Source organism: Phycodurus eques, chromosome 9 (assembly GCF_024500275.1).
Source record: "Phycodurus eques isolate BA_2022a chromosome 9, UOR_Pequ_1.1, whole genome shotgun sequence".
In the NCBI taxonomy this organism is placed as follows: Eukaryota; Metazoa; Chordata; class Actinopteri; order Syngnathiformes; family Syngnathidae; genus Phycodurus; species Phycodurus eques.
In genome coordinates, this window is record NC_084533.1 from 7,860,394 (window position 1) to 7,874,107 (window position 13,714).

Sequence of the window (13,714 nt, forward strand, 5' to 3'; positions counted from 1 at the left end):
GGCCGAGCCCCTTGACTCTCCCGCATCCGTCGGCGGAATAAGAATCAAGAAAGGCGATCACGTTGAATCTATGGCAACGGCCAGTGTTTTGGGCTAATTCTGCGCACAGGGGCGCGACACGCGAGGAGGAGCGGCTCCATGTTCTGAGCGTTGAGGCCGGCGGGCGGGATGAAGGTGCCGAGGAGACCGAGGCAGACGCCGCTTCTCCCCCGGCTCTGCGTCTGTGGACTCGGTCTGCTCGCAGTCGTCTGGGTGTTGCATCTCAACGGCGTTACAGGTGCTTACAGAAAAAAATACCTTTTGGAGTTTTCACTTTAATGATTGAAAATTTTTTTTTTTTTTTTGTAGGGGGGGGGGGTGTATCAAGCTAAATAATTCATTATTAGACGCCTTTAGCAATTAGCAACATTTGGATCACTCTGAAAATCCTCGCAGTGTGATATAAATGGGTTTCAACGACGTCGCTTTTCCTCATTGCAGAGCTTCATGGACCCTCCGGGGACGACGATGATGTCTTCTTATCCAAAAAGGAGGTCAACGCACAGATAGATGATAACAATCAATCCTCACACTCTGTTTCTAAATCTGGTAAAAAAAAATATATATATATATATATGTATATATTTTAAATCCATTTTTTTTCCTGTGTTAGGAGTTACATTTGGCAGATACGACATTGTCCACCATCATAGAACAGTTTTCTCAAGCTTTTTTTCAACACCATAGAGCACCTCAAAAAATACTCAGTACCACTATAATGACAAACATAAAAATACAGCTCCACAGTATTATTTATTATAAACTATGAACCACGTAACATTATGCGCAGTTTGGACATTACCGTCCATACTTTGGTTAAATAGAGGGAAAGAAAAACGTGCACTTCAATAATGAGCCAATTAAAATGTATTGCATACAGGTTAGATCCAAAATGCACTTAAATGTTCTTAAAGATGAGATTCAACTATATCGTACTTTACTTCAAAGTTAAAAACACGTACAACTGAACTGCACCTAAAAATGTTCTGTATTTGAGAAGTAAAACATTGACTTTATTCGATTCCAATCCAATTTAAACAGACTACGCCTGGCTACAAGCTTCATTCTAATATTTTGGATTGTATTGCATGTTTTAAATGTCGAGCATTTCGTTTGTGTTTTATTCAGTGATTCTTTGCCATAACACTGGCGAGAGCCCACGTGTACATTGAGAATCGCTTGTCTTAGTACAATCCGAACAACTCGCATGAATTTGTATTCAGCCCTATTGATTAATATCTGGGTTTCAATATTCAGAGTACTAAATTAATAGGTCATGCACAAAGAATCTTTCATAATTTCTCTGCGTGCACTGCGTCTTGAGAAGTTTGGTGCCGGCCGCAGACTACCACAATCAAGACGCGCAGACATTGAGGCTCACCTCGACTTTGAGGGACGCGGTTGCTAAGAAACTGAAGGATGCGTCTCGAGTTGGAATCTGTGCGATCAGAGCGCCAGTGACCTGCTGATTAGTGCCCCCTCTTCATCAGTAGCTCTCTCATCACTTCAACATGTTCTGTTCTTGTGGGGCCAGTTTTGAAACAGGCGCCAAGAGAGAATCAGCGTAGCAATACAACATTTCATCGTGCGTCTTCTAACAAAATGGCTCCTCTGTCCAACATCACCTCTGGCGCACATGAGTTTACGCAACTGTCTGACCGTTGAGGTTAATGGCACTCAAGGAGAAGCTGGGCTTTGTGTCTTTTGAAAGTCAACCACATCATTGAGAAAAGTCTACAAGATGGCAGGACCGATAGTAGGGGGTCACAAGAAAAGAAGGCAGAAAACTCATTTAGGATGCATGTGAAGCGGCTTAGTCATACACTGTGAAAAGGTTCTGTAAAGAGGGTTTGTTGGTCACTCTTTGTACAGTTCTAATGCTTGCAAAGTATTTAGCAAAATTAATTACACAGAAAGGAAATGGTGGGACGAAGTCACTGTAAAGAAATGGGTCTGAACTACAAATTTCCGATTTTCTGTTTGATGGCGAAAACCTGAGTAATTGAATTATAAACGCTCCAGTTTACAGTCCGCTGTTTGTTGTTGTTGTTGTTGTCTTCTCTTGTTCAGCCATCAGCGAGTTTCCCGAAGACATTTTTACTCTGGAGCAGCGGAGACAGGGAGCGGTCATCCTTCATGTGCTCTGTGTGAGTAAACAGCTGGATGAGATGGAAAATGGAAGAATGTATTTCTTCAAAAATCACATGAGGACCTATCTCATCTTTGCAGGCTATCTACATGTTTCACGCACTCGCCATTGTGTGTGATGTTTATTTCGTGCCATCACTCGAAAAAGTCTCAGAGGTTTGATTGGATTTTATTGTGACACATTTCTAATTCAAAACAGAGTTTGCTGGTTCATATTGACGGGAAAAGGCGGAGCATCGAAACATTCCACTTTGAATTAGCTTCCGTTTCTGTACTGCAGAACCTGCAACTCAGCCAGGATGTCGCCGGCGCCACCTTTATGGCCGCCGGGAGTTCTGCCCCTGAGCTCTTCACATCTTTGATAGGTCAGTCCTATACTTATCTAATCTATGAATTCACTCTGGAGTTTATGCAATGATACCTCATCAGCAAATTGTGAGCACTCATCAGCATCTTCACCTGATTGGGGCTGACGGTCCTCTAGTCACTAGTGAGTCAGTGGCGGGGCGGTGACTTTTGCGTACCAGTTTGGGATCCAACTTATTGCTCGTGGGTGAAAATGGGATTGGTTTAATGCCTTTGTGTGATCTGCGATTGACCGGCGACCAATCCAGGCTCTTTCTGTCGCCCATCCTCAGCTGGGATAGACTCCGACTTCCCTGGCGCCCTGAAGAGAAGCGTTAGAAAATGGATATATTGTACACAAGCACCCTTAATTTGACTTAAAATGTGTTTACGTTAAGGTTTTAACGGTCCAAATAGACTAAAGACATTGCCGCCATAGGAGGAGTAAAGGAGCAAATACTGCCCATACATGTTTTCTCAAATCCATTTTCAATTCTGTTGATCCTTTTAAGGCGCACGCGCAGCTGGAGCCTATCCCAGCTCACTTCAGGCGAAAAGTGTTCCACATCCTGGACTGGTCGCCAGCCAGTCACAGGGCACATATAGAGACAGGAAACCTAGTGGAAACAGAACCCACATTGTCTGCGCTGAAGTCAGGCGAATGTACCACGACACCATCACAAATTCCCTGACTAATCTGGACAAACACATACAACCCTAATTCCAATGAAGTTGGGACCTTGTGTTAAACAGAATACAATGATTTGCAAATCATGTTCGACCTATATTTAATTGAATACACTATAAAGACAATATGTTTAATGTTCAAACTGATCAACTTGATTGTTTTTAGCAAATAATCATGAACTTTGAATTTTACGGCTGCAACACGTTCCAAAAAAGCTGCGACAGGGTCATGTTTACCACTGTGTTACATGACCTTTTCTTTTAACAACATTCAATCAACGTTTGGGAACTGAGGACACCAATTGTCGAAGCTTTGAAGGTGGAATTCTTTCCCATTCTTGCTTGATGCACAGCTTCAGCTGTTCAACGGTCCGGGGTCCCCGTTGTCGTATTTTACGCTTCATAATGCGCCGCACATTTTCAATGGGAGACAGGTCTGGGCTGGAGGCTCTTTTACTACGAAGCCACGGTGTTGTAACACGTGCAGAATGTGGTTTGGCATTTTCTTGCTGTAATAAGCAGGGACGTCCACAAGTTTCCAAGAACAATTTGAAATGTGGACTCGTCAGCCCACAGAACCCTTTTCCACTTGGCATCCGTCCATCTTAGATGAGCTCGGGCCCAGAGAAGCCGGCGACGTTTCTGGGTGTTGTTGATAAATGGCTTTTTGCTTTGCATAGTAGAGTTTCAAGCTGCACTTACGAATGTAGCGCCGAACTGTATTTACTGACATTGGTTTTCTGAAGTGTTCCTGAGCCCACGTGGTGATATCCTTTCCACGTTGATGTCGGTTTTTGATGCAGTGCCGCCTGAGGGATCGAAGGTCACGGGCCTTCAATGTTGGTTTTTCGGCCTTGCCGCTTACATGCAGTGATTTCTCCAGATTCTCAGAACCTTTTGATGATATTATGGACCGTAGATGATGAAATCCCTAAATTCTTTGCAATTGTACGTTGAGGAACATTGTCCTTAAACTGTTCGACAACTTTCTCACGCAGTTGTTCACAAAGAGGTGAACCTCTCCCCATCTTTGCTTGTGAATGACTGAGCAATTCAGGGAAGCTCCTTCTATTCCCAATCATGGCACCCACACGTTCCCAATGAGCCTGTTCATCTGTGGGATGTTCCAAACAGGTGTTTGATGAGCATTCCTCAACTTTCTCAGTCTTTTTTGCCACCCGTCCCAGCTTTTTTTGCACGTGTTGCAGCCATAAAATTCAAAGTTCATGATTATTTGCTAAAAACAATCAAGTTGATCAATTTGAACATTAAATAGCTCGTCTTTGTAGTGTATTCAATGAAATGTAGGTTGAACATGATTTGCAAATCATTGTATTCTGTTTTGAATTATGTTTAACACAACGTCCCAACTTCATTGGAATTGAGGTTATACATTTAAAGGGCGTGTGGATCTTACTGGTCCATATTTCACTAACGAGTTGATTTTATGTATTTTCTGAACAAGAAAATGAAACTGGCAGTCCTTTCCATTAGTATCAATCCCTTTTGGAGCAATTGGTAAATATAGTAATCCCTCCCTATATTGCGGTTCACCTATTGCGGATTCAGTTTATCGCAGATTTCCATCCATCTGTTTTCCACACCGCTTATCCTCACTTTCCTCGCGGGCGTGCTGGCACCTATCTCTGCTGACTCTGGGCGAGAGGCCGGGTACACCCTGAACCGGTCGCGAGCCAATCGCACGGCACATAGAAACAAGCGACCATTTGCACTCACATTCACACCTAGGGGCAATTTAGAGTCTTCAATTAACCTACCATGCATGTGTTTCTGGGATGTGGGAGGAAACCGGCGTACCCGGAGAATACCCAGGCAGGCACGGGGAGAAACTCCACACAGGCGAGGCCGGATTTGAACCCGGGTCCTCAGAACTGTGAGGCAGATGTGCTAACCAGTCGTCCTCTCCCTCCATGCTCATGTATATGTGAAGAAAATGCATTTTCACATCATGCTATTTTGATTTGCTCCATACTGACTTAATCACTCTCAATCTGTTTTCAGGAGTGTTTATCACAAAAGGGGACGTAGGTGTGGGCACAATTGTGGGTTCAGCCGTCTTTAACGTCCTAGTCATCATTGGTATCTGTGGCATCTTCGCGGGACAGGTCTCACACACAAACACAGATAAGGCCATATTTGCTGGATCTGAGAAATAAACATCAGATGCTTGGTTGTTCTCTCTCCAGCCAATCTCTCTGAGCTGGTGGCCTTTGTTTCGCGACGCCGTCTTCTACATCTTGTCCATCATTGTGCTCATCGTGGTGAGAAACCCTGCTCAGGAACCTCAGTTAACATTTTCCTCTCAACACAAAGCTCAAGTCATTCTTGCGCTAGACAACACAAGTCAATTCGAGTATTTACCATTTAATCTGTTGCATGAGCAAACCATGACCAATGTTTTATTTTTGTATTTTCTTGTGAACTTGCAGGTGATCTACGATGAAAAAGTCCAGTGGTAGGACATGAGATGAAATATTAGATTATATAACATTCACTTGCTAATTTGAGTATTTCTAAATGTGTGTTTGTATGCTTGTGCATCTGCAGGTGGGAGACCATTATACTGATCTCCATGTATGGAATATACATAATCATTATGAAGTGAGTGTAACCACTTTACTTTCCTTGTTTATATGAAGCTGCCATGCCGTCTACATTGTGTGTGCATGCATCCATGCGTGTAGGTTCAATGGCTCTCTGTGCAGCCTGGTAGAAAGATACTGCCACCGGGCAGGTCAGCCATGTTTGAGCAGCCTGCGACGCGCAACAGCGGTGGGGAACGCCGGAGACTGCGATGCCGACATCATGCCGCTAAAGTCAGGTATGTGCGCCTGTTTGCAGGCATGTCAGCTGACCCAGTGGCACAATTGAGGCTGCCTGCTGGAACGTTCATCAAACTGAAATAGAACTGGACCGCTTCTCTTCCCAACCAGCGGGTACCAGTCTGTAGCTCGTTTGGTTTCATCAGGGTCTGAAAGAATTTTCAAAGTTTTCAATCTGGCCTCGCCTGTGTGCAAGCTGCATGTTCTCCCCGTGCCTGCGTGGGTTTTCTCCGTGTACTCCGGTTTCCTCCCACATCCCCAAAACATGCATGGTAGGTTCATCGAAGACCTTAAATTGCCCGTAGGTGTGAACGTGAGTGTGAATGGTTGTTGTGTTGTGCCCTGCGATTGGCTGGCAACCAGTTCAGGGTGTGCCCCGCCTCTCGCCCAGAGTCAGCTGGGATAGGCTCCAGCACGCGCGTGAGCCTTGTGAGGAGAAGCGGTACAGAAGATGAATGAATAGCCTGTGGTTCTGTAAACGTCAAACCAATCGTCTGCATCCCAAGATGCGGTAGTAGAAAAGTAAGCCCACAAGCTAGAGAAAATGTATTAAAACTTGGGGGTGGGACTTAAACGCATTTTTCAGAATTAATTACAAATTAGTAAAAAAAAAAAAAAAAAAAAAATTTAAATTAACAGATTTTATTTGCATTTTGTGTCCCAAACAATGCGGGACCTTTGTCAAGCGCACCATTTCCTGGTACACCAATTAAACTGACGCACACGTCAGAGCTCGACTCCCACAATGCATTGGATGAAACATCGTTGCCAGCACTGAAGGGAGACAAATTTCATTTAAAAAAAAAAATGATAAGCAAGATTTTTTTGCTATTTGTGCAACAGGTTTTTATACCACCAAAGTACATCAACCCTCCAATATGTCATCCAAATTTGAAATGCCGCGTCGAAACCATTTTTAAAAATTGCCGTAAAAAAATCGCACTTTAACTACGTTGGTTATGTTTTTATTAGTTACTAGTTCATTAGTTTTTCTACAGGTTTGTATTGAAATGTAACTAAGTAAATGTTTCCCGAGTTAACAACATTCTTGTCTGTCAATTATTTGATTCAGTCATCGACTAAAATCCATTTCAATTAAACTATGTTGCTTCTTAGGGCAAATATTGTTATACAATTCAAATTCGATGAATAGAGATGAATTGCAAAGCCTTAGATTTATTGATTGATTGATTTTTGAATCGAGTCCTACCCCAATAAAAACGTCTCTGGAGAGCTTCTTCAGAAAGGGAAAAAGGCCCTACAAATTCCAAGAAAAAGAGAGCTGCATTTAAGTGACAATATCAGCAGTGCTATTTCAAATATGGGTTTATCGCTACAGCTGATTCTCACACGGCCTTCCAAACTTCCAGCCATCCATTTTCTGCACCGCTTTATCCTCACGAGGGTCGCGGACGTGCTGGAGCCAATCCCCACCCCACAAAAAGCACCGAATACCTTCCGTTTCTGACATCCCACCTTTGTGAAGACCGAAAGCACGTTTCGGCGTATTCTCGACATAAGTGACACACTTTGGGTGTCAATGTTTCCCATTACCCCGAGAGGAGACTGGAGTACATTCGGTGGAAGGGTGAATTCTAATTTTAATTATGGTTCTATGCCAGTGTGTAAAATTATTGCATTACGTGAAACGTGTGAAGGTTGGCGACATCTGCCTTATTTGCACGTCTCTCTGCTTTCATAACTTTTTCTTTTTCTCCCTTTACTTTCCGTCAACATCTTGACCAGATTCGTGCGCTATTGTTGGTCAGGACTCAAGGGTGGTGATGGTGGATGAGCTCCTCAACCGACATCCGCACCAGCTCACTTTCTCAGAGGCAAGCCTCCGTCTTCTCATCACCTCGCATTTCCTCCCCTACACTCGCCTGCGCATGGCGGGACGCACGGTCATCAACGAGGTACACCGCATGGCTCGCACCCCTTTACTAATTCCGTGGGCTCAGGTCGGGTCTGTGGGCCTTTAAGGAAAAGGAAAATAGCTCAAGTAATACCATCTAAAAAAAAAAAATGTAGAAAATGGAGACAATTCACAAACTACAGACCATACTACTGTTTCCACAGTTCTCATAACTCTTTTTTTTTTTTTTTTTTTTTTTCCTCCCAAACACAGACTTGACAAATTGATTGATAAACTCCACCTTTTAAGTGAAAACCACTTTGGGCTTTACAGCAAAAAGGTCCACCTTTATGGCAGTCATGGAGCTGGTGGAGGGAGGATCGACGAACTGACCAAAAAGAATTCATCACTGGGGTTTTCGTAGACAGGGCTGGAGGGGGGAGGGGGGAGATCAAATTTCAATTAAAATCGTATAACTCTGCTAAGTCGACTTCAAAAATAGGTCGACAAAAACAATTCTGCCTCAAAGCGTCTGACAGGTGGTTTGACAATGAACTATCACGTAATCTAAACATTGATCTTTTTTTTTTTTTTTTTTTGCGTTAAGGGTCATAACACTGCCACGTGGAGGCTGTTAGTTAGCCTGCCTATGGCATTTTTCATTGTTTCTTAGTGGCACTAAACAGCTTAAAGCCTCCTTTTTGAAGAATTGTTTTCACTGCTGCTTTGACTTCACTGCCACCAGCACTCGTACCTTGAATTTCTGCTCACGAGTGAAAAAGAAAAATTGGCCAAACAACAGCTCATATGTCCAAAACTCATAAATTGGCTCACTTGTATCTCGAGACACCGCCGTGTTTTCTCTCATGGTTGATAAAGTCAAACAAACCTATCCACGCCAATTGGGGGAAAAAAAAAAAGACAAAAATTACAAAGGCACTCGGAAACTCAATGATCCTTCTCTTTGCTCCCCTGCATGTATCCTCAGCATTTTCAACGCTTCGCTGCGTTGTTATGGGCTGCATGTGAGGACGCGTGCATGTGGCTCATCTCTGCTCCGCTACTCCCGCACACTGTCGGCCGTTTTACCGCAACACGAACTAACGCCTAGAACGCCACGGCCCGGGTCGTTCGGTGTTGTGCACGCTTTCTCCTTGTATCTGGGATTTCACTCGCTTCCTTCCCACAGAGGCAGAGACTGATCCGAGCTCAGGTCGTCGGGGCCAAAGACGGCGGCGCTTTGGCGGACGACGGTTGCGGTGCCGGCAGGCTGTGGGAGAAAGAGAATGGATCAGCGGCTGAGGCGGACTGTCAGCCTTTGGATGTGGGGAGAGAGGCAGGAAAGGAGACAGGGCACGAGGCTGGAAGCGCAGCTCAGGCTAAAGAGGAAGAGGAGGAGGATGAGCAGGAGGGGGAAGAGGAAGAGCACGCTCCCTTCAAACCCTTCGTCATGCCGGGTGAGCACTTGGTGGCTTTGTTTGTTGACATCTCAGATATCCCATCTGAGATGTAAATGATTGAATCCGTAACTCACGAGCCTTCTGCGTGTGTGTCTACATTTTTCAGATGGCTGGTGCGCTCGTGCGAAGTGGCTGCTCTCCTGGCCAGTGAACCTCTTGCTTCACTGCACCGTGCCCGACTGCACCCTGCCACACTGGGAACGCTGGTACCTGCTCACCTTCCTGGCCTCCACACTGTGGATTGCCATCTTCTCCTACCTCATGGTCTGGATGGTACGAAACACACACACACACACACACATACGTGCCTTTCCATTACACGCACAGCGGAGCCACTGAGAACCAGAGTGGGCTAACTCCATGTTCGCCATGTTGCAGGAGAGTGATTTAAAGTTATTTAGGCTGCTATAAAATCTGGGGCATGTAACATTATTTCTTCTGAATACTTGTTTTATTTCCCTCAGCGTTTACAATTTGAATAACATAGCAATAATAATAATGACACGTTTCTCCACAACTGAGGTGCTATCGTCATCGTTAAGTTTCAGAGGCCAGTGTCATCCAGGTTGCCTGAAAGGCAGAGAAAGTGCAATAACTGACTGCCCCCTGTATGTTCCAATTGTAACTGAACCTTGATTTAGAAGAGCATCCATCTTTTCTCTATTAATTTTTTTTTTGGCAATAATGGAGTTAGCCCACACTAGTTCCCAGTGGTTCTATTTTATTTTCCTCTCTGTCCAGGTGACCATCATCAGCTACACACTTGGAATTCCAGACGTCATCATGGGTATTACGTTCCTGGCGGCTGGCACCAGTGTACCTGACTGCATGGCCAGCCTCATTGTTGCCCGACGAGGTGTGTGTCTTGTGTCAAAGTGCACACTTTTTACGTTCTTTCTTTTCCTACTTTTAAGCACCCGGAGAAAACCCGCACAGGCATGGGGAGAACGTGCGAACGCCACACAGGCGAGTCCGGATTTGAACCCAGGTCCTCAGAACTGTGAAGGCAGATGTGCTAACTCGTCGGTCAGCGTGCCACCTATGTTTGATATGTGTTTTTGAAAATCGAAAAAAAAAAAATAGCGCTCCTTAATGGTGTACTTTATTAAAACATACAGTAATGACATATATAAATATAACGTAAATAGATTAAATAGTTTTTCCACATTTTTTGCTTCACTTCAATAGACATTGTGCTGCTCCTTGGCCACTTTGGGGCAGTATAATACATGCAGATCTACTGTGCATGGAGATGGTCCCGGCCGGCTCTTCAGTACAGCAGTAATTTGGGCTGCTCCAATCAGGGTTTTATGCTCCTGATTCCGATACCAATCATCCATGCGTGAGATCTGCCAATAACTGCCAACACCGATCACGATCATTGATAATATAATGGGTTTGTTGCTTAGTATGCAAAATAGAATTTGCCCGTTTTATTTTAAATAATGTGAAACTGAAGCGCATCTGCGTTGGACAAGGAAAAAATGTTGAACAGCATTTCTACGTGTTGCTCCACCATTTGTGTTCAAATATCCATTGCTTAAAGAATTGTAACACTGCAACACTGGTGTGATTTGATAGCCCATCTATGGCGTTTCCGATTGCGTGTTGGTATAAAGCTAGCAGACTTTAAGGCAGAATTGTGTGGTTGTTTTAAATGTACTATTTGTAATACTCTTTGAGATGTTTTGCTGCTTGTTGTGAAGTGAGTTTACGTTCACTGCTACTATACATAGCACAAGTTTTTGCTCGTAAGGCAAGGCAAAAAGTCGGCGGAACGATGGCCGGTATCTCGAAAAACTACATAAGTAAATAAGTTGGTTCGCTCGTACCTCAACGCACCACTGTCGCTGTTTTTGTGACCATGGAGAAAGGAGAAACACACACATTTTACGAGCTTGACTGTTCGTGAACTTCTGTATATTCGTGCGACGTTAACATTTAGTCTGCAAACACAAGATGAGGTTTGAGTGCTTAATACGTTACTTCCATTGTGCGTTTTCTCATGTCTTCAATTGCCTCGTTAAGCCTCGTCAGTGGCTATTTCAACTATGGAATTTAGTGCTCCCAATGTGGTTTTTCCACAGGCTTGGGCGACATGGCCGTGTCCAACTCCATCGGCAGTAATATCTTTGATGTGCTGCTGGGCTTGGGCTTCCCCTGGGCACTGAGGACCCTCATTGTCAGCTATGGCTCAGTGGTAAGCTTGTACGCGTTATATTCAGCCACGGACGCAAACGGTACTGGGGGCGGGAGGCGCACGTCCCTCCCACGTTCATACTAACCCTGAATTCATCAACTCTGATTTGAAATCACTGCTGTCATCGAGCCAATACTTTTGTTTCATTAGGTGACAATCAACAGCAGGGGCTTGGTGTACTCTGTAATCCTGCTCTTGGCCTCAGTTACACTCACTGTAAGCACATCTGACTCAAATATGTTTTGATTCTTTACTAGCCTTGTCATCTTTTTATAAGTTCTATGGATGACGGGAAATGACAAGATGTCCTCTCTCCGTCCATGCTTCAGGTCCTTTGCGTCCACCTGAACCGCTGGAAGTTGGACCGCAGGCTGGGTCTCTGGCTCGTGCTGCTCTACGTCATCTTCCTCCTCTGCTCCATCAGCTTCGAGAGGCTGTAGACTAGAGGACACACATGCAGGCTTTTTTTCACTGGAATGAATTTCTCTCCTCACGTCCAATAACTTCACATGGTTTTGTAACTCCACTTCTGCAAAAACGTGGGAAAAAAAAGTTTGTATTTCTACAAACCCCAATGCAAATGAAGTTGGGATGTTGCGTAAAACGGAAATAAAAACAGAATACGATGATTTGCAAATCCTTTTCAAACTATATTCAACTGAATACACTAAAAAAACGATATTTAATGTTCAATCAGATGAATGTTATTAGCTGGGTTTACATGGAGCCTTGTATTCCGATTATAATCAGTTTCGAAGTCCACGCCGAATAAAAATGCTCTATAAAAACACCTGTTGGAAATGAATGTTTTCAGATTCCCTTTGCCAAACCTGTCTGTATAAGTTAAACCAAAAAAAAAGTACATTTTCATCATGTAAAGTATGAATTGGAATGGTGTCAGGCTGCATGAAGTTTTTGTCTGCGCATGCTCTGTCTTGCTGTAAATGCGTGGTGATGTCATCGTTTCAGCGCTTGAAAACATGGCAGCTTGCTTACCAGAGTTGACTGAAATGTTATTAAATACTTGTAACTTGTCTTTAATCAAGCTGTTGCTTTAATAAAAGTGTACAAACATTCACCTATACTGTGCTAAATCGACGACCGGCCTCCATCTAGATGAATCACATGATGTTTATGTCGAATTGCGCATGTCACCTCTGAAAAACGGCTGTTCCGATTAAATGTAGTGGGCCATTTAAACGCCCGATTGGAATAGATCACGTCATGTCACGTGGAAACAGTTGATCAGAGATCTTCAGTTGGAATGATTTAAATCAGACTGACCAAAAAAGTAACCTGGCTGTTTTTTTGTGTGTGCAAATATTCTCTCATTTTGAATTTGATGCCTGCAACGTTCTGTGGAACGTTCCAGTTGTTTTGTTTGTTTTTCAGCATTCTTCAACTTTCCCAGTCTTTTGTTGCCCCTGTCCCAAATGAGAGAATATTTGCAAAAAAAAATCAAAAATAAAATAACATTCAGCAGTTTGAACATTAAATGTCTTTGTGGTACATGCATTTGAATATATATTTGCATTTGAAAAGGATCTGCACATCATTTTATTCTGTTTTTATTTACATTTTACACACCCCAACTTCATTGGAATTAGAGTTTGTACCTTTTGTACTTTGTACCGTGGCAAAAGTGTTTATTATTTCATCTTTATGGGAGTTTCATGGTATGTAGTTGCTTCTTGTAGTTTTTATTTTTTGCCTAGTTTGTATCACTCCTTTGATGTGTTGTACACAAATTGGCTGATCACGCTCTAGAGATAGTTGCACTAATCCAAGTGTGTTGGCCTTTGTGCACACGCAGACCTTTTTATGCGTAGAAAAATACAAAAGCTTGTTTGAATGTTTCTGAATGTCCGCGCCCGGAGGATGTGCTTGGCTGTGTTGTTGACGGGTAAATTAAAATGCTGTGTTAGGTGACAATTATTCGGTGCTCTTAAAGAATTTTGACGTCAGATTTAAACGGCATAACTTGAATACTTTTAAGTGGTGAGGCTCTTCGCTGTAGCTGACTCAGCCAACTAACCAAGGAGAGGTCTACGGTCCGCAGGGAGAACTGGGCTCTCCAAATCAAAACCAACCGGGAGTCTTGCGATACGAGACATTGCTCTTAAATAGAATGGTGGCG

At 43.5% G+C, this 13,714-nt stretch overlaps 1 protein-coding gene across 4 annotated transcripts; it reads left to right on the forward strand.

The window, feature by feature from the left end:
- The first annotated feature begins 161 nt into the window (after positions 1-161).
- Positions 162-13,670, forward strand: LOC133408194 (sodium/potassium/calcium exchanger 3-like). 4 transcript variants are annotated; one of them, XM_061686753.1, is made up of 17 exons: positions 162-277; positions 481-588; positions 2,110-2,186; positions 2,269-2,343; positions 2,468-2,552; positions 5,242-5,345; positions 5,427-5,501; positions 5,670-5,695; positions 5,788-5,841; positions 5,925-6,061; positions 7,809-7,978; positions 9,107-9,374; positions 9,484-9,650; positions 10,119-10,233; positions 11,465-11,577; positions 11,728-11,793; positions 11,907-13,670. In XM_061686753.1, exons 1-17 carry the CDS (start codon positions 169-171, stop codon positions 12,015-12,017), a joined length of 1,860 nt encoding a protein of 619 aa, XP_061542737.1. In that variant the 5' UTR covers positions 162-168; the 3' UTR covers positions 12,018-13,670. The 4 variants fall into 4 exon arrangements, with proteins under 4 accessions (XP_061542737.1, XP_061542738.1, XP_061542735.1 ...); XM_061686754.1 differs by having other exon boundaries at positions 7,809-7,897; XM_061686751.1 differs by having other exon boundaries at positions 5,427-5,695.
- The last annotated feature ends 44 nt before the right edge of the window (positions 13,671-13,714 follow it).

What these genes read in the sequence shown, in the direction of transcription:
- LOC133408194 (XM_061686751.1), top strand. Translation starts at nt 169, where the DNA reads ATGAAGGTGCCGAGGAGACCGAGGCAGACGCCGCTTCTCCCCCGGCTC. An exon ending in CACTCGAAAAAGTCTCAGAG is followed by an intron (nt 2,344 to 2,467) that starts GTTTGATTGGAT and finishes TCTGTACTGCAG; the next exon opens with AACCTGCAACTCAGCCAGGA. An exon ending in TTGTCAGCTATGGCTCAGTG is followed by an intron (nt 11,578 to 11,727) that starts GTAAGCTTGTAC and finishes TTGTTTCATTAG; the next exon opens with GTGACAATCAACAGCAGGGG.